We start from the raw sequence: 19,516 nt of genomic DNA, 5'->3' as shown, positions 1-19,516 counted from the left end.
CCCAGCACATATGAGAATAATAACATAAGAACATAAGCCTGTTCTGATTGCAATGGTTGAATCAAAGACACACAACACACACACACCCACAGTTTGACCAGGCTTTTCCCCAAACACCCACTGCTACTGGCTGGCTGGAATCCCTGTCCATAGGAGGCAGTCTATTTACTGATCCAGTCTCACCCTCACACTGCCCTGTGTAGCACTTACTCAGTAAGTGTGCATGTGTGCACTCTGTGCCCAAAGTGAAGGAGAAAGGGGAAAGAAACCTTAGTAACTGATGGACATCATTTAAGAATATTATTTATTGATTCATACATACCGTAACATCCACAAAAACAGAAATGCAGATTACAACAATTAGCAAATAAGAAGAGATGAATAAATGATTTATGTCTTGAATATTGGGAAAAGTGCTTTTTGCTAACTCATTGTTTTGAAAAAATTATAAAATCTGATGTGAGTTGGGCTGGTAACTCCCAAAGAATGGAGCAGGTTTTTTAGCCCCATTTCAGCATCTTGCTCATGCGCTAATTTCAGCTTTTCGAGACTAATTTCCTGCATCGCAAGTTTATCAGCAAGCTGAAAGAATATTATCTTCTGATTGGTGAGAGGCTGTAGAGAGACACGGCAATCAAGCTGAGAGACAGAAAACTGACATCGTTGCTTCTGCTCTGGAGTAAATTTGAGAAAAGAATACAGCTCCTGCAAGCTCTTTACATCTTCAATAGCATTATGAGCTTCATAACTTTTCTTAAGAAGGCTTTGCACTAGGTTAGGTTGCTGATAGCTGCTGACCTCTGACCTGGGAATAACTTCCCTGGCCAGCCATAAGGTATCCAGGAATCCAGTCACACATCCGGCAAATTGATCTTTCATGGACAATTCTTCCCAGGCTCTCAGAATAATTGGACCATCAAATTTCCAAATGTTATGGCCTATTAACAGAGGCCTGTCCAGTGACTGCAGGAACTTGAGGAAAGCTGTCATGGCATCCTGGAGACTGCAGGTAATCTGAGGTTCTCCTCTCACGTACAAAATTCCATCCATGACCTGTATTCCAGTAATGCGTGTGGCTCCCTCTGACATGGATTTGCTGGGCAGGATGTACTTGTTGAAGATCTTCTCACCACTCACTGCTGACAGCTGCACTATGTCACAGTGTTTTTCTAGGAGAACAGATATAATGTTAAAATACAACATTGTTTTCCAAACTGGATTTTATAACTCTCCTATCCTGATGTGTTTGGCTGAAGTCAGTTAGAGGTCAATACGGATAAACCGAGCTCAGAGACACAGCAGACTAGGAAAGACACAGATACAGCCAGACTTGGAGGGACATGGATCGCCCAGGCAGGGAGACACTCCACACACACACACACACACACACACACCAACCCAGAGACACATAGATAGAATGGGCTTAGAGTGGCATGAATAGTATCTGCTGAGAGAGACAAGGATAGACCAGACTTGGAAAGAATGGATAATCCAGAATCAGAGAGACACAGGTAGAGCAGACTTGAGTCAAGAAGTGTGTGGCGCTGGAAAAGTGTAAGAGAGTCGACATTTCCGGCACAAGCCCTTCATCAGGACTTCAATCACTCATTCCTGATTAAGGGCTTATGCCCGAAATGTCATCTCTCCTGCTCCTCAGATGCTGCCTGATCGGCTGTGCTTTTCCAGCACCACACTCTTTGACTCTGATCTCCAGCATCTGCAGTCCTGACTTTTTCCTAGATGAGACTTGGAAAGACATGGATAATCCAGAATTGAGGAGACACAGATAGACCAAGCTGGAAGAAACACATGGATAGACCATCCCAGATGAGTCACAGACTGGACTGGGAGAGAAACACAAAACAGAAAAGGCACAGAGTGCATTTAGCCTGTCAAGTTTAAACCCACTCTATCCCAAAACAACTCTGCTAGTCCCGCTACCCAAGTTCTCCCCACACGTCTGCAAAACCATTTAGTTTGTGATAATTAGCTATTTCCTTTTGAATTCTAATTTGTTCAGCTTCCAACACTTTTCCAGCAGTGTGTGCTAGATCCCAATCAGCTGTTGGTGTGGCATGGGAATAAGATACAGGGAACCTGGTGATCCCACTTCCTAAAGCGTGCTTTTGTGTTTCATGCCAGTTGACATGTAGATTTACCCAAGACTGACAATACTCTACTAGATCTTGTTTATTCTCTCTCTAAACTCTCATGATTCTTCTTACCGACTCTGATTTGTGTGTGATTAATACTCATTTTCAAATGAACATTCATCCCCTTTATAATTCTACTGTTTTACACACAGCAAATGTTGCCACAGTGTGATACAACACTTTGGCACAAAGCAGAGGGACTCCCACTTGGATCTGATAGTTGTTACCTAAGCCGGTGGTTTCCAGGTCAAAGAACACCAGGGTGTCCTCAATGTTCCCTGGTTGGGATTCCTCCTTGGAATGTTCAACACTGGATACAGCACTGTTGGTATCACTTGGTGCTGTCTCTGTCACTCCGCTCTCTGTGAGCTGCAGATTCTAAAGGAGACAATCAGGATTCATTAGCTGAATCGGTTCCAACATCTTTAGTTGCATAACATCATTTGATAATGTTGTAGGAGGCAAAAGCAACATTCTGTTAAGATCTTGTGGTGACCGCACCATTTACTGAAGCAGGATCTGGTGAGATTTTGACCCCAGCAGGGTGTTTCACCTGATGCAGCAAGACCAATGTTATTTTCTGTAATGTAAGAAATTGAGCATGAAAATGAAGACTCCGACTTAAACTTATTACATCTAAATGTAATAATTTACATTTATATACAAACATTACATTCCTCCAGTACGTAGCTATTCAGCTAATGTTAAACTTAGATTACAATACAGCAATGGGCACCCAGTAGAATGTCATGCTTCAAGTGACCCAGGGTAAGATGGGAAACACAGGTCATGTGTTATGATGCAGCGACGATATCATGAGTGTGTCTCTTAAGGCTATACCGATCATGGGACATATAACAGGAGCAGGACCAATTATACAGCAATCATGCTGCAAGGCAAATACACCCTGCTCATCTATAAACATTAATGCTTCCCCCCATAGGAATACCACAAAAATCAGGGATAAAGATTAAATCCCACAGAAAACAGAAGGCTCATTTTTCTTTCAAATCTATACTGTGAAAGGATATTGAATTCCTTGGGTGCTCTGATTATAGCTAAAAAAGAAAGCAAGATACTGTGGCTACTGGAATTCTGAAATAAATACCCAGCAGTGCGGGTCAGCAGCCAGCAGGTCAGGCAGCACCAGTGAAGAGAAGTGGAGTTAATGTTTCAGATTGATGACCTCTCGTTATAAGTGGATGGTGTTAGAGACAAACAGATTCAGACAAGTACCAAGTCAAGGGAAAGCAGCAACAAATGAATAGGTTGGACAGCAGGATTGAAGCATCAGGAAAAGGGATGGTAGAATAAGGCAAAAAATGGATCGTAATGTGGAACAAGTCTGCGTCCAAAGGTACATAGTTTCAGCAGAACAACAAAAGAAATTGCAACCTGAAAAATGTGACACAAATGAGAAGTATGTTATAGTTCAGAAATGTGGAAGCAGAAATTATGTACATTCTTCTGCCCTCATTACATCCCTCAGTCCCAAAAATCAAGAAAAGGGCAAATCATAACACTGCAAACCTTTTTACAGGTTGATGACTCCACACCAGAATGGGTGAGGAAGGGCTTTTCTATGGGTCCAGTCTCCCACCAGAATTGATCGGGATATCAATAAAAGTATAGAAAGAAATCAGGAAGGCAAAAAGCGGATATGACATAGCTTTGGCAGAACTGGTTAAGGATAATTCAAAGGGATGCTAAACATACATTAAAAGCAAGAGGGTAACCAGACAGAGGGTAGGGTCCTTTAAAGATCAAGGATGTCGCCTTTGTGTTCAATCCTGGAGAAGGGAGAGATAGTAAATGAATATTTCGCCTCAGTTTTTACTGTGGAGAAAGAGGTGGAGGCTAGAGAACACAGAGAAATAAGTGTTGATGTTTTAAAAATAGTTCATATTACAGATAAGAGAGTTAGGAAGGTCTTAAGAGATACAAAGGTGAATAAATCTCTGGGACCTGATCTAACTTATCCAGAATGTTATGGGAAGTAATGGAGGAAATTACAAGACCCCTTGAAGAAATATTTGCATCACCTGTAAGAATGGGTAATGTGCCTGATGACTGGAGAGCGGCTAATGTTGTACCTTTGTTTCGGAAAGGTTCTAAGGAGAAACTGAGGAACTGTAGATCAATGAGTCTGACTTTGGTTGTGGGTACATTTTTGGAGATGATTTTAAACGAAAGGATTTGTGGACATTTAGAAAGGTAAAAATTAGTCAATATGGTTTTGTGCAAGGAAAATTGTGTCTCACAAATGTCATTGAGTTTTTTGAAAAACATACCAAAAAGATTGATTAGGACAGCGCATTAGATGTTGTTTATTTGGAATTTAGTGATTAATCAGTAAAGTTAGGTGACATGAAATTCAGGGTGAGCTTGCCAATTTGATACATAATTGGCTTATTGGCAGGAGACAGAGTGGTGGTGAAGGGGTGTTTTTCAGACTGGAGGCCTGTCACCAGCAGTGACAGGTTCTGGGTTCTCTTTTGTTTGTCATTTATAGTAATGATTTGGATGAGATTATAAAAGGCATGGTTAGTAAGTTTGCGGACAACACCAAAATTGGTAATAGAATCCCTACAGTGTGGTAACAGGCCCATCAGCCCACCAAGTCCACACCGACCCTCTGAAGAGTACCCACCCAAACCCATTCCTCTACATTTATCCCTGACAAGTGCGCCTAACCTACACATCCTGAACACTATTGGTAATTTAGCATGGCCAATTCACCTAAACTGCACATAGATTCATAGGGCTGTACAGCACGGAAACAGACCTTTTGGTCCAACTTGTCCATGCCAACCAGTTATCCTAAACTAAGACTAGTCCCATTTGCCAGCACTTGGCCCATATCCCCCTAAACCTTTCCTATTTATATACCCATCCAGATGCTTTTTAAATGCTGTAATTGTAGAGAGTCGAGTAGAGTAGCTTTTATTTGTCATTTCTACCATATACAACTGATACAGTAAAAACAAGATAGTGTTCCTCCAGGACCAGGGTGCTACATGGACATCACAAACTGCACGATCATACACAGGCCAGCATAAAGTGCATAAGAAAAGCAAAACACTCAAATTATAGTGTAATAAAAGAATGATAATTAATAGACATTGTTCTAGCACCAACTCGAAATCGTGCAAAGGAGTTCAGATGGAAAGAGTCTGATCATACAGTGTTAAGGAGCCTGATGGCTTGGAGGAAGAAACTGTTGCATAGTCAGGACATGAGAGACCGAATGCTTTGGTATCTTCTGCCAGATGACACAATGGCAAAGATTTTGTGTATAGGGGTGTATAGGGTCTTCCACAGTGCTCTATTTTTTGGATGCAGTGTCAGGTGTAAATGTCTATAATGGAGAGAAGAGAGACCCCGATGTTCTTCTCAGCTGTCCTCACTCTCAATTGTAGGGTCTTACGTTCTGAGATGGTGCAATTCCTGAATCAGGCAGTGATGCAGCAGCTCAGGGTACTCTCAATGAACCCTCTGTAGAATCTGGTGAGAATGGGGTTGGGAGGTGGGCTTTCCTCAGTCTACGCAGAAAGTAGAAACGTTGCTGGGCTTTCTTGGCTATGGAGCTAGTGTTGATGAACCAGGTGAGATTCTCTGCCAGGTGGATGCCAAGAAATTTGGTGCTGTTCATGATCTCTGCTGGAGACCCATTGATGTCCAGCAGAGAATGGTCACTCTGTGCCCTTCAGAAGTCAACAACCATCTCTTTCGTTTTGTCGAAATTCAGAGACAGGTTGTTGGCTTTGCACCAGTCCGTTAGCTGCTGTACCTCCTGTCTAAATGCTGACAGAGATGAGAATCACTACAGTCTTGTCATCAGAGAATTTGATGATGTGATTGGACCTGTGCATCACTGTATAGTCGTGTGTCAGCAGGGTGAACAGCAGTGAGCTGAGCACACAGCCCTGGGGGGCACCGTGCTCACTGTGATGGGTGTTGGAGATGCTGTTCCCAATCTGGACTGACTGAAGTCTCCCGGTCAGGATCCAGTTACAAAGTTGGTATTTAGGCCCAGCAAACTCAGCTTTCCAATAAGGCGCTGAGGAATGAGATAGTGTTAAATGCAGAACTGAAGTCTATGAACAGTAATCTGACGTGGGTGTCCTTCTTCTCCAGGTGGGTGAGTGCCAGATGGAGGGTGGTGGAAATGGCATCATCTGTTGAGTGCTTAGGATGATACGCAAACTGCAGGGTGTCCAGTGAGGGGGCACAGCAGTATCTTAATAGGGCTCATCACAAGCCCTTCAAAACACTGAATGATGATGGGTGTTAGCGCATTGGGGCGGTAGTCATTGAGACAGGACGCTGAAGACTTCTTTGGCATGGGGACGATGGTAATAGCCTTAAAGCACATTGAAACTCTGACGCAGCTCAGAAAGATGTTGAAGATGTCTGTGAGAACATCCACCAGTACGTCAGAGTATCGTCTGAGCACTGTACCAGGGATGTTATCTGGTCCAGCAGCCTTCTGTGGGTTGTCTCTGCGTAGGGTTTTCCTCATGTCGGCCGTGGTAAGACACAGCACCAAGTCATTGGGTGGGAGGGTGCACTTCCTCACTGCTACGTCATTTCATGCCTCAAGCCACACATAGAAATTGTTCACCTCATCCAGGAGAGAGGCATCATCAGTACAAGCAGCGATGCTGTTCTGTGGTTGATGATGGCCTAGATGCCCTTCCATATGCTCCGCGTATCGCTGCTGTCCTGAAAATGGCTGTGTATTCTCTGTGCGTGTGCACGCTTTGCCTCTTTGATGGCCTGGGTCAGGTTGGCGCTCGCTATTGTTAGGCCCACCTTGTCATCTGCTCTGAAGGCGGCATCCTCGCAGCACACACACCTTTGTGGTCATCCATGGCTTCTGGTTGGGATGAGAAGTGATGGTCTTGGACTCAGTGACATCGTCAATACACTTGTGAATGTAGCAAATCACCAACACCATGTACTCTTCTAAGTTGGTGGAGTCGCCACCTTCCTGAACACATGCCAGTCAGTGCACTCAAAACAGTCCTGAAGAGCAGAAATGGCTCCTGCTGGCTAGGTTTTCACCTGCTTTAGAACCGGTTTGACAGGTCTGACGAGCGGTCTGTATGCTGGGATTAGTATAATAGAGATGTGGTCTGAGGAGCCAAGGTGGGGCCGGGCCTCTGCCCTGTATGCGTTGGGGATGTTTGTATAAACAAGAACCAGTGTGTTGCCCCATCTCATCACAAAGTCCACATGCTGATTGAATTTAGGGAGTACAGTCTTGAGATTCGCATGGTTGAAATCTCCAGCAACAATAAATAGACCGTCAGGCTGTGCATTCTGCAGTCCACTAATAGCCCCATACAGTTTACAGAGTGCCTCCTTCGCATTAGGACTGGGAGGAATAAACACCCTGACTCTAAGGAAAGCGGTGAATTCCCGTGGCAAATAAAATGGTCTGCATTTAACAGTCACGAACTGCACCAGTGAAGAGCGGTAACCAGAGACTAGCATGGAGTCTTTGCACCATTTTGTGTTGATGGAGACACACAGGTCCACAACCCAGGTCCACAAACCGACCGACTCCCACAGCTACCTGGACTACACCTCCTCCCATCCTGCCCCCTGTAAAAACGCCATCCCATTCTCCCAATTCCTTCGACTCCGCCGCATCTGCTCCCAGGAGGACCAGTTCCAAAAACGTACAACCCAGATGGCCTCCTTCTTCAAGGACCGCAATTTCCCCCCCGACGTGGTCGACGATGCCCTCCACCGCATCTCTTCCACTTCCCGCTCCTCCGCCCTTGAACCCCGCCCCTCCAACCGCCACCAGGACAGAACCCCACTGGTCCTCACCTACCACCCCACCAATCTCTATGTACAGCGCATCATCCGCCATCATTTCCGCTACCTCCAAACGGACCCCACCACCAAGGATATATTTCCCTCCCCTCCCCTATCAGCATTCCGTAAAGACCACTCCCTCCGTGACTCCCTCGTCAGATCCACACCCCCCACCAACCCAACCTCCACTCCCGGCACCTTCCCCTGCAACCGCAGGAGGTGCAAGACTTGCGCCCACACCTGCCCCCTCACCACCCTCCAAGGCCCCAAAGGAAACTTCCATATCCGCCACAGATTCACCTGCACCTCCACACATATCATCTATTGCATCCTCTGCACCCGATGTAGCCTCCTCTATATTGGGGAGACAGGCCGGCTACTTGCGGAGCATTTCAGAGAACACCTCTGGGACACCCGGACCAACCAACCCAATCACCCTGTAGCTCAACATTTCAATTCCCCCTCCCACTCCACCAAGGATATGCAGGTCTTTGGACTCCTCCATCGTCAGACCACAACAAAACGACGGTTGGAGGAAGAACGCCTCATCTTCCAGCCAGGAACCCTCCAACCACAAGGGATGAACTCGGATTTCACCAGTTTCCTCATTTCCCCTCCCCCCACCCTGTCTCAGTCAAATCCATCAAATTCAGCACCGCCTTCCTAACCTGCAATCTTCTTCCCGACCTCTCCGCCCCCACCCCAGTCTGATCTATCACCCTCACCTTGACCTCTTTCCACCTATCACATTTCCGACGCCCCTCCCCCAAGTCCCTCCTCCCTACCTTTTATCTTAGCCTGCTGGACAAACTTTCCTCATTCCTGAAGAAGGGCTTATGCCCGAAACGTCGATTCTCCTGTTCCTTGGATGCTGCCTGACCTGCTGCGCCTTTCCAGCAACACATTTCCAGCTCTGATCTCCACCATCTGCAGACCTCACTTTCTCCTCCACAACCCAGGCCTTACCACACAGAGCTGCATCTCTGTTGGCGTGAAACAAGGCGAGCCCATCTAGCTGGATGGTGGTGTCTGAAACTCTGTTGCTGAGCCATGTTTCCGTGAAAACAACGATGCAGCAGTCTCTGTATTCATGCTGAGACGCCTGCCACGGTCAGATGCCATGCATTTAATTGTCCACGGAGCAGACATTGCAAAGCAGAATGGATGGGAGGGCTGGCTGGCTCGGGTTTGTTTTTAGACTGGCACAAACTCCTGCAAGCTTACCTCGCTTATAACTCCTCGCACACCGCTTCCAATGTCTCAACACCTGGCCACCGGCATCAGGCGAAGCTGAGGACTGGAGGCCTGGTCTCCACAGCAAGCAGAGATCATGTAGCTCCTTCAGCAGCTCTCCATTCAGGTACATTTTCAGCTAGTTCCTGTACTGAAGCAGTGTTTTGCAGACTGTAACAGTGTCTGCAAACACTGAATTTCCTGTTCCTCCTGGAATTAAGTAGCTCTCGGTCCGGAAAGGCTGCTGCTGGGCTGCCATCTTGGACCAGCGTCCATCACTTCCTCTGGCAGCTCATTCCATATATCCTCTGTGTGAAAATGTTGCCCCTTAGGTCCTTTTTAAATTTTTCCCCTCTCACCCGAAACCTATGCCTTTTAGTTTTGGACTCCCTCAACCCAGGGAAGACCCTTGTCTATTTACCCTATCCATGCCCCTCATGATTTGATAAACTTCTATAAGGTTCTCAGCCTCTGACGCTCCAGAGAAAACAGCCCCAGCCTGTTCAACCTCTCCCTGTAGCTCAAACCCTCCAACCCCGGCAACATCCTTGTAATTCTTTTCTGAACCTTTTTAAGTTTCACAACATCCTTCTGATAGGAAGGAGACAAGAATTCCACGCCATACTCTAACAGTGGCCTAACCAATGTCCTGTACAGCCACAACATGACCTCCCAACTCCTGTACTCAATACTCTGACCAATAAAGGAAAACATACCGAACGCCTTCTTCACTATCCTATCTACCTGCGCCTCTACTTTCAAGGAGCAATGAATCTGCACTCCGAGGTCTCTTTGTTCAGCAACACTCCCTGGGACCTTACAATTAAGTGTATAAATCCTGCTCTGATTTGCTTTTCCAAAACGCAGCACCTCGCATTTATCAAAATTAAACTCCAACTGCCACTCCTCAACACATTGACCCAGCTGATTAAGGTCCCATTGTACATTCTTCACCGTCCACTGCACCTCCAATTTTGGTGTCATCTGCAAACTTACTAACTGTACCTTCTACATTCACATTCAGATCTTTTTGTAAATGAAGAAAAGTAGATGACCCAGCACTTATCCTTGTGGCACGCCACTGGTCATCTTTGGAATGTGGGTGGAAACCAGAGTACCCGGAGGAAACCCACGCAGACACGGGGAGAATGTGCAAACTCCATGCAGACATTCGTCCGAGGCTAGAATCAAATCTGAGTCATGCGAGGCAGCAGTACTAATCACTGAGCCACGATGCCACCCTTACAGTTGTGTCAGACTTTGGTTCAGCCACATTTGGAATACTGCATACAGTTCTGGTCGCCATGTTACCAAAAGGATGTGGATGCTTTGGAGAGGGTGCAGAGTAGGCTCACCAGGATGTTGCCTGGTATAGAGGGCACTAGCTATGAAGAAAGGTTGAGTAGATTAGGATTATCTTCACTAGAAAGACAGAAGTTGAGGGGGCCCTCATTGAGATCTACAAAATCATGAGAGCTATAGACCGGTTGGATAGCATGAAGCTTTTTCCCAGATTGGGAGACTCAATTACTGGAGGTCACAAGCTCAAAGTGAGAGGGGAAAAGTTTAAGAGAGATATGCTTAGAAAGTTATTTACGCAGATAGTGGTGGGTGCCTGGAGTGCGTCGCCACAGGAGGTGGTAGAGGCACGATAACGTCATTTAAGATGTATCTGGACAGATAGATGAATGGGCAGGGAGCAGAGGGATACAGATCCTTAGATAATAGGCGACAGGTTTAGATAGAGGATCTGGATTGATGCAGGCTTAGAGGGCCAAAGGGCCTGTTCCTGTGCTGTAATTTTCTTTGTTCTTTATTTGTTCTTTGGTGGCGTAGTAGACAGTGAAAAAAGGTTTTGTAAGATTACAAAGGAATAATGATAAAATGGGTCAATGGGCTGAAAAATGGCAGATGGAGTTCAATCTCAATAAATGCGAGGTATTGCATTTTGATACAACAAACAAGGGACAGGGCTTATACAATTAAAGGTAGGACCTTGGGCAGTGTTGTAGAACAGAGAGACATAATGGTTCAGGTACATAATTCTGTGAAGTTTCCTTCACATTTGTACAGAGTGGTTAAAAAGGCATTTGGCACACTTGCCTTCATTGCACAGTTCTTTGGATATAGGAATTGGGAAATTATGTTGAGGTTGTACAGGACATTCGTAAGGCCTCTTCTGGAATACTGTGGTCTGGTCACCCAGTTATAGGAAGGACATTATTAAGTTGGAGAGAGCTCAGAAGAGATTTACCAGGATGTTGTCAGGTTTGGAAGGAAGAAAGGCTAGGGTTCAAGTGTTCAAGTGTCAGTCTCTGGTGAAAGGGCAGTGAAGTATCAGAGGTGCTGAAAACTTCAGTTATTCGTTCAGGGATGTGAGAGTTCCTGGCTGCGACACTTCTGCCAACTCCATTGACCCATTCCTAGTCACCTTTGAGAAAGTACTGATGAGCTGCCTTCGTCAAGCTGTTAGAGAGGATGTTCCATCATTTTCATGCACAGACACTGAAGACACAGCGATATGTTTAGAGTCATACAGTCATAGAGAAGTAGAGCAGATGAGAACATAGGCCTCTGGGAGGAATGGCAAAATGGCTTCTGCATTGCTCCACAAAATGGCTTCTGCATTGCTAAATTAGATTGCTCTGAATCAGACAAAAACAAGAAACCACAGACTGGTGTTCCCCATGCTACATGACTAAAGCTATGTAAATAACTAATCACTAAAACCACCAGCATGAAAATGTAGTTGGTTAAGAGGAGGAAATACTAACCACATTTGCAAGCTGCAAGTCCTCATAGGTTAATCTTGTTGGAAAGGGAGTTGGAAGAGGAATTGAAATGGGCAGTGACTGGGAGGTCCGGTCGGCCACAGTGGGCCTGGCTGCAATGTTCGGCAAACTGTTCCCTAAGTTTACATTTGGTCTCCCCGATGTAGAGAAGACCACATGGGTGCACCTGATGCAGTAATCTAGGTTGGAAGGGAGGTTGGTGAACCTCTGTCTCACCTGGAAGGACTGTTTGGGGCCCTGGATGGAGGTGAGGTGAGGTGGTGTACCCAGTAGGTTTTGCATCTTTTACGGTTGCAGGGGAATGTACCTGGGGGTTTGGAGGGATCGGTGGGGAGAGTGGCACAACCAAGGACTGTTGAAGGGAACAGTCCTTGCGGAAGGCAGAGAGGGGTGGGGGAGGGGAAGACGTTCTTGGTGGTGGGGTCTAGTTGGAGTTTAAGAAGTGTTTAAAGATGATGCATTGGATGCGGAGAAGGTGGGGTGGTAGGTGAGGACAAGGGAGACTCTGTCATTATTGTGTTGGAGGGGGAGTTTAGAGCAGTGGAACGGGAATGGAGGTGGTGCAGTGGAAGGCTGTCTGATGCCGGGAGGGGGAGGAAAGGCTTGTTGTTCAAAGTAGATGGACGCCTGGGATGATTGGGAGTGGAATGTCTCCTCAGCACGGTGGCTCAGTGGTTAGCACTGCTGTCTCACAGCACGAGGGTCGCAGGTTCGATTTCAACCTCGGGCGACTGCGGTGTGGAGTTTGCACATTCTCCCCGTGTCTACGTGGGTTTCCTCCGGGTGCTCCGGTTTCATCTCACAGTCCAAAGATGTGCAGGTCAGGTGAATTGGCCATGCTAAATTGTCTGTAGTGTTAGGTGCATTAGTCAGAGGGAAATGGGTCTGGGTGGATTACTCTTCGGAGGGTCGGTGTGGACTGGTTGGGACAAAGGGCCTGTTTCCACACTGTAGGGGATCTAATCTAACCTTAGCAGAGGATTTTGGAGAATGGGATGGAGTTCTTGCAGAATTCTGGGTGGGAGGAGGTGTAGTCCTGGTAGTTATGGCAGTCTTTGGGTTTGTAGTAAATGTCCGTGTGGGGGCTATCACCGGAGATGGAAAGGATGAGGTCAAGAAAGGGGGAGAGGGGTGTCCGAGATGGACCAAGTGAATTTGAGGGTGGGGTGGAAGTTATGGGCGAAGTTGCTGAACTGCTCCGGTTCAGCCTGGGTGCAGGACGCTGCACCGATGCAGTCATCACTGTGACAGCGGGAGAGTTGTTGTGCAGTGCCTGTGTAGGTACTGAAGGGGGACTGTTTGATATAGCCAACAAAGAGGCAGGCATATCTGGGGCCCATGTGGGTGCCCATTGGCCAACCCCTTGATTTAGAGGAGTGAAGGAAAGGTTATTGAGGGTGAGGATCAGTTTGAAAAGGCGGAGGAGGGTATTAGTGGAGGGGGACTGGTGGAGAGGAAGAAGTGGAGGGCCTGGAGGCCATCCTTGTGGGGTATGGATGTGTATAAGGATTGCATGTCCACTGTGAAGATAAAGCACTTGGGGCAGGGGAACTGGAAGTTCCTGAAGAGGTGGAGGGTGTGGTTGGTATCGCATATGTTGGTGGGAAGTGCTTGAACCAAAGGGGAAGAGGATGGAGTCGAGGTAGGATGAAATGAGTTCAGTGGGACAGGAGCATGCCAAGACAATAGATTGGCCAGGATAATTGGGCTTGTGGATCTTGGGGAGCACATAGAACCGGGTACTACAGGGCTGGGGGACTATGAGTTTGGAGGTGGTGGAGGGGAGATCATCAGAGGCAGTGAGGGCACAGACAGTGAACCAGGGAGTGTTGCGGAGTGAGTGACACGTTCAGAGAGGGGTGACATTGGAGTGGAGAAATTGAAGCCGCCGATATCACATCGACAGTCTGCAATAAAGCGGTCTAGGGTGGGTACAAGGCCGTCAGGTGGTGACCAGATGGAGGAGGGGGAAGAGGTCGTCAGAGGAAGGTCGGGAGATTTTGTCAAAGAAGAGGGCATGGAGGTGGAGGCGGCGGAAGAAGAACTCCACATCATGGCGGATCTTGAATTCGTTGAGGTGAGGATAAAGGGGCACAAATGTGAGCCCTTTCCTGAGGGCCGACCATTCAGCCTCAGAATGTTCAAGGTTGGGGGGGGGGGTGGAATAGTGAATTTGGGGCATGGCTCAGGGTGAGGTTTTTGGGAAGTCCTGGGGTGGCTAATGGGGGAATGGGGGGGGAGGATGGGTGATGATATAGGGTGGGTCAGGTTTGGATTTGGTTTGATGGGGGAAGTGAATGTGAGAGAGAAAGGAGAGGGGTGAGGTGGGGGTCTGGGAAGAGGTGCAGGGGGTGAGGTGAAGAGGGAGAGGTGGAGGGGCAAGATGCATTGTGGGGGTGGATGGGTGAGGAAGGAGAGCTGGTGTCTAGCAATCCTAGGATTTTCTGGGAAGCTGGGGAGGTGATTACAGAGCTTTTGGCTTTGATTTTTATGTCATTATTGTCTACAGGAATAAGTGTCAGAAGACTGGAGGATAGCAAATGTCCCCTTGTTCAAGAAGGGGAGTAGAAACAATCCTGGTAACTATCGACCAGTGAGCCTTACTTCTGTTGTGGGCAAAGTTTTGGAAGGGATTATAAGAGATAGGATTTATAATCATCAAAAAAGGAATAAGTTGATTAGGGATAGTCAACACGGTTTTGTGAAGGGTAGATCGTATCTCACAAACCTTAAAGAGTTCCTTGAGAAGGTGACCAAACAGGTGGATGAGCATAACGCAGTTGATGTGGTGTATATGGATTTCAGTAAAGCGTTTGATAAGGTTCCCCATGGAAGGCTATTGCAGAAAATACGGAGGCAAAGGATTGATGGTGATTTAGCAGTTTCAATCAGAAATTGTCTAGCTGTAAGAAGACAGAGGGTGGTGGTTGATGGGAAATGTTCATTCTGGAGTTCAGTTATTAGTGGTGTACCACAGGGATCTGATTTCAGGCCACTGCTGTTTGTCATTTTTATAAATGATCTGGATGAGGGTGTAGAAGGATGGGTTAGTAAATTTGCAGATGACACTAAGGTTGGTGGAGTTGTGGAAAGTCCCAAAGGATGTTGCAGGCTACATGTGGAAGAGTGTGAGGAGATTCACTTTGGAGGGAGTAACAGGAATACAGAGTACTGGGCTAATGGTAAGATTCTTGCTAGTGTAGATGAGCAAAGAGATTTCAGTGTCCATGTGCATAGATCCCTGAAAGTTGTCACCCAGGTTGATAGGGTTATTAACAAGGTGGTTTTTGCCTGAAACATCAATTCTCCCGATCCTCGGATGCTGCCTGACCTGCTGTGCTTTTCCAGCACCACACTCTCGACTCTAATCTCCAGCATCTGCAGTCCTCACTTTCGCCTTGTTAAGAAGGTGTACAGTATGTTAGGTTTCAGTGGTAGGGGAGTTGGGTTTCGGAGCCATGAGGTCATGCTGCAGCTGTACAAAACTCTGATGCGGCCGCCCTTGGAGTATTGCGTACAGTTCTCATCGTCACATTATAGGAAGGATGTGGAAGCATTGGAAAGGGTGCAGAGGAGATTTACCAGGATGTTTCCATATGGTGTAATGAGGAAAGGCTGAGGGACTTGAGGCTGTTTTCGCTAGAGAGAAGGTTGAGAGGTGACTTAATAGAGGCATACAAGATGATCAGAGGATTAGATAGGGTGGATGGTGAGAGCCATTTTCCTCAGATGGAGATGGCTAGCACAAGGGGACATAGCTTTAAATTGAAAGGTGATAGATATAGGACAGATGTCAGAGGTAAGTTCTTTACTCAGAGAGTAGTAAGGGTGTGGAATGCCCTCCCTGCAACAGTAGGAGACTTGCAAACATTAAGGGCATTTAAATGGTCATTGGGTAAATATATGATGGATAATAGAATAATGTAGGTTGGATAGGCTTTAGATTGGTTTCACAGGTTGGCACAACATTGAGGGTGGAATGGCCTGTACTGCACTGTAATGTTCTATGTTCTGTTAGGTGCCCACAATCCCTTTTACAGACAACATATACAGGAGCTTCTCGAAATACATACCTCAGACGATGCCATCTCACTCCCAGCAATGTTCCCAAATCAAGCTGCACGACCTGCGACAAAACACAACTCACACTCAGAGATTTACTGTTAACCCCTTTTGTTTCCTCTCATCTAAAGATATTGGTTCCTAAGCTTCAATTATCTTTCTGCAAGCAACCTGATATTAACCGAGTGAAACATTGTGTCTCAAACTCAATTCTATTCTTATTCTGCCACCTGTTCCCGCCTGTCTCTTTGTAAGAGAAAGACTGTGCATTTACATAGCATCTGGCACAACCACCAGATGTTGGAAAACACTTTTCCAGCTATTAAGTATTTTGGAAATGTTATCATTGTTGTAGTGTAGGAAATATGACAGTAGGTTGTACATATGTAACTAATTAATATTAGATATGCTATATTTGTGATATTGACTGAGGGATAAACAATGGTTAGGATGCTGTCCCTCTTCAAAATGGGAAGAGGGAACTTGTACATTCACTTGACTGGATAGACAGGTTTAAGATTTCATCTGACATTCACTTACTGCACTGGAATGTCAGCGTGAATGTGGTATTTGTCTCTGACGAGGGGTTCAAACTCACAGCATTCTAAGTGTAAAATACAACTTATTTACTACCTCTTGCACTTGTTTCTATCAGGAGGCAGTTAGTGGGTTAGAAGAGGCACCCCAGCAAGAGTGAGGGCAAAATGGGTTGAAAAAAGATGCTGATTTGCCTCACACCAGATTCTGATCGTGCTCCGATCACTAAACTGCATGGTTTGAAAGTTCATATAAAACTCTACCAGGACAGGACTGAAAGCTCGCAATGATCCTGAGGCTCATTGCCATTCCTCCTCATCCGAATCACCTCCCAGCAGGATAAATAGGATGACTGGACCTAAACTTGTATCATCAGAGGGATAGAGGAGGCAGGTTAAAACAGGTCAGAATGTGAGAAAGGGAGAGGAGAATGAGAAAAAAAAGACACCACACCCTCTGACCTGTTTAAACTGAATCATCAATTTCCCAGGGAAAGGAATAATACTAATTTTACAGAGAGGACTTGCCCACCTTCACAGCGCCTGGTCCCTAATTGTCAGTTCCTGTCAGTTTCAGCTTGAGTGGACATAGTTTGTCACTTTCTGTTGGCTATTTCAAATTTTTGTCATGGTTTAAAATGGACTAAGGAGTTTGTTTCCTGATCGTTTCTCTCTGCTGTGACTGTAACCTCTCTCTTTCCTTCATGTACCACAGCAGGGACGGGGAGGTCTGCCTTTATTCCTGATGAAGGGCTTTTGCCCGAAATGTCGATTTTACTGCTCCTCGGATGCTGCCTGAACTGCTGTGCTCTTCCAGCACCACTAATCCAGAATCTGGTTTCCTGATTCAGCAGAGAGACTGAGGGAATGTGACCACATTCCAGTATCGTCTGACAGGACTAGGGGCTCATTTCTCTCCCTAAACCAGGCTGGTCCTGGCCTCGGGTCATTTCCCTGTGGAGTTCAATGAACTCAGCTCAGATTTGGGGATGGAGGGGGGAGGGGGAGCTGGTGAACGGTATCAGGTCAGTTTCCGCTTTCCCTAATGTTAGTTTACAGTTTAAACACGTCTACTGTTCTGTAAAGACAGAACCTGAGTCCATTGTAACCCCTTCCTAACCTCCCACAGCATTAGCCCCACTGCCCTCAGTCTGACTGCACTGCACTAATACATCCTGATGCTCACCGGAAAAATCAACAACAAGAATTCTGTGACTTGCGACCACCCTGTCCTCCGCAGTTCGACAGGGCGAGAAGACACGTTATGTAATACAAGTGAAATGACCCTTCCCACGTCCTCATGGAACATAGACTCCCGAACGCGCACACACTCTCTCTCTCTCTCTCCGTCAAAGAGCCCCCATCACTGGATCTCTCACCACTTACTGTCTGCTCCTGAGCCCCCAGTCGCTCCCGATCCTCTGGCTTCAATAGACTGAGTGAGCTCTCTTCCAGAAAGTTAAACTGAATCAGATAATAGTTCCGTCAGGTCCGTTAGTGATTGGTTTAGAAACTCTCGCCTTTGTCAGGCGGAACAAGCCGGGGCATGATCTGTGCAAAGTTAGATGACAGAAGTTAGGAGGCACCGCTTCCTGCCACTGGGAGGGGTGTGACAGCTTCCAGTCTGCTGTCATCTCGCACACAGACACTTCCCTACAGCTGACTGCACCTGATCGTCACTACTCTGCAGGGTGCTGGGACTTCCTGCTCTCCAGATTCTGGATTAGTGGTGCTGGAAGAGCTCAGCAGTTCAGGCAGCATCCAAGGAGCAGCGAAATCGACGTTTCGGGCAAAAGCCCTTCATCAGGAATTCCTCCTCTCCAACCCGAGAAAGGACAGACATGACGCTATCATTGCAGCATTCAACATAACTATCTCCCTACAGCTGACTGCAGTGGATTGTAACACTGTGGGGCTGGACAAACTAAAGAGACACACTGTCCACAGTAGACAGGAATGTAAATGCACCAGCTGAGCGCTAAAGAACAGTACAGGACAAAGGATTTCAAAGTGTACCTTCACATAAGGTCCTGCCCTGTGTCAAAAGCGAAAGTAGTCAACAGTGATACTGCCCAAGGGTCAGTTTAGAATCACTTTTTTTTGATATTTTAAATGATTTTACTGTTGGAGTAAGCAGTGTTTTGTAGAGGAATAAGACGGTGTTATTTTCTGGGTCTGTAGATTGTGAAGTAGCAAAAATGGTCTTTGCAGTAATACGTACTTCTTGTCAGATGTGGGAGTTTAAAGAGAGTTTAAGGGTTACTGCGGATTATATCTGCCATAAATGCCGTTGGATGCGAATCTTATCAGATCGAGTGGATTGGTTGGAGAGACAGATAGAAGCGATGAGGAATTTGCAACAGCAACAGTATGTGATGGATGGCAGTTATAGGAAAGGGGGAAAGTCTCAGATACAGTCACATAGATGGGTTAACTCCAGGAAGGGTAGGAGGGGTAGGCACCTAGTGCAGGAGTCTTTGTGATATCCCCATTTTAAACTGGTATGCTGTTTTGGAAAATGTAGGGGGTGATGGATTCTCAGGGGAACGTAGCATGAACAGCCAAGTTTCTGATGTTGAGACTGGCTCGAATGCAATGACGGGTACATCAGCTTCCAAGAGATCAATTGTGTTAGGGGATTCTGTAGTCCGAGGTACAGGCAGACGTTTCTGTGGCCAGCAGAGAAAAAGCAGAATGGTGAATTGTTTCCCTGGTGCCAGGATCAAGGATGTCTCAGAGAGGGTGCAGAATGTTCTCACGGGGGAGAGGGGCCAGCAGGAGGTCATTGTCGACATTGGAACCAACGATGTAGGAGGGGAAAAGGTTGAGATTCTGAAGGGAGATTACAGAGAGTTAGGCAGGAATTTAAAAAGGAGGTCCTTGAGGGTAGTAATATCTGGATTACTCCCAG

General features: G+C 46.4%; 1 protein-coding gene across 3 annotated transcripts in view; it reads right to left on the bottom strand.

Annotated features, from left to right (window-relative positions):
* Window positions 1–285: 285 nt before the first annotated feature.
* Window positions 286–19,516, bottom strand: part of LOC148145760 (protein PML-like) — a 35,793-nt gene continuing 16,562 nt past the window's right edge. The window contains exons 1-4 of one of the 3 annotated variants that reach the window (XM_088000217.1): window positions 17,985–18,149; window positions 16,081–16,133; window positions 2,381–2,531; window positions 286–1,169 (exon numbers count right to left, since the gene is read on the bottom strand). In XM_088000217.1, coding sequence (XP_087856343.1) covers window positions 424–1,169; window positions 2,381–2,531; window positions 16,081–16,095 — 912 coding nt within the window. In that variant the 5' untranslated portion in view covers window positions 16,096–16,133; window positions 17,985–18,149 and the 3' untranslated portion in view covers window positions 286–423. Of the gene's footprint in view, window positions 1,170–2,380; window positions 2,532–16,080; window positions 16,134–17,984; window positions 18,150–19,516 lie in introns of those variants that run through there. The other 2 variants (XM_088000215.1, XM_088000216.1) reach the window with 2 other exon arrangements.

This window comes from Chiloscyllium plagiosum, unplaced genomic scaffold, assembly GCF_037043375.1.
Source record: "Chiloscyllium plagiosum isolate Xiang-an unplaced genomic scaffold, Cpla_swu_hap1 HiC_scaffold_24, whole genome shotgun sequence".
Classification (NCBI taxonomy): Eukaryota; Metazoa; Chordata; class Chondrichthyes; order Orectolobiformes; family Hemiscylliidae; genus Chiloscyllium; species Chiloscyllium plagiosum.
Note: the sequence above shows the minus strand (reverse complement) of the source record. Positions and strands in the feature narration are given on the sequence as shown.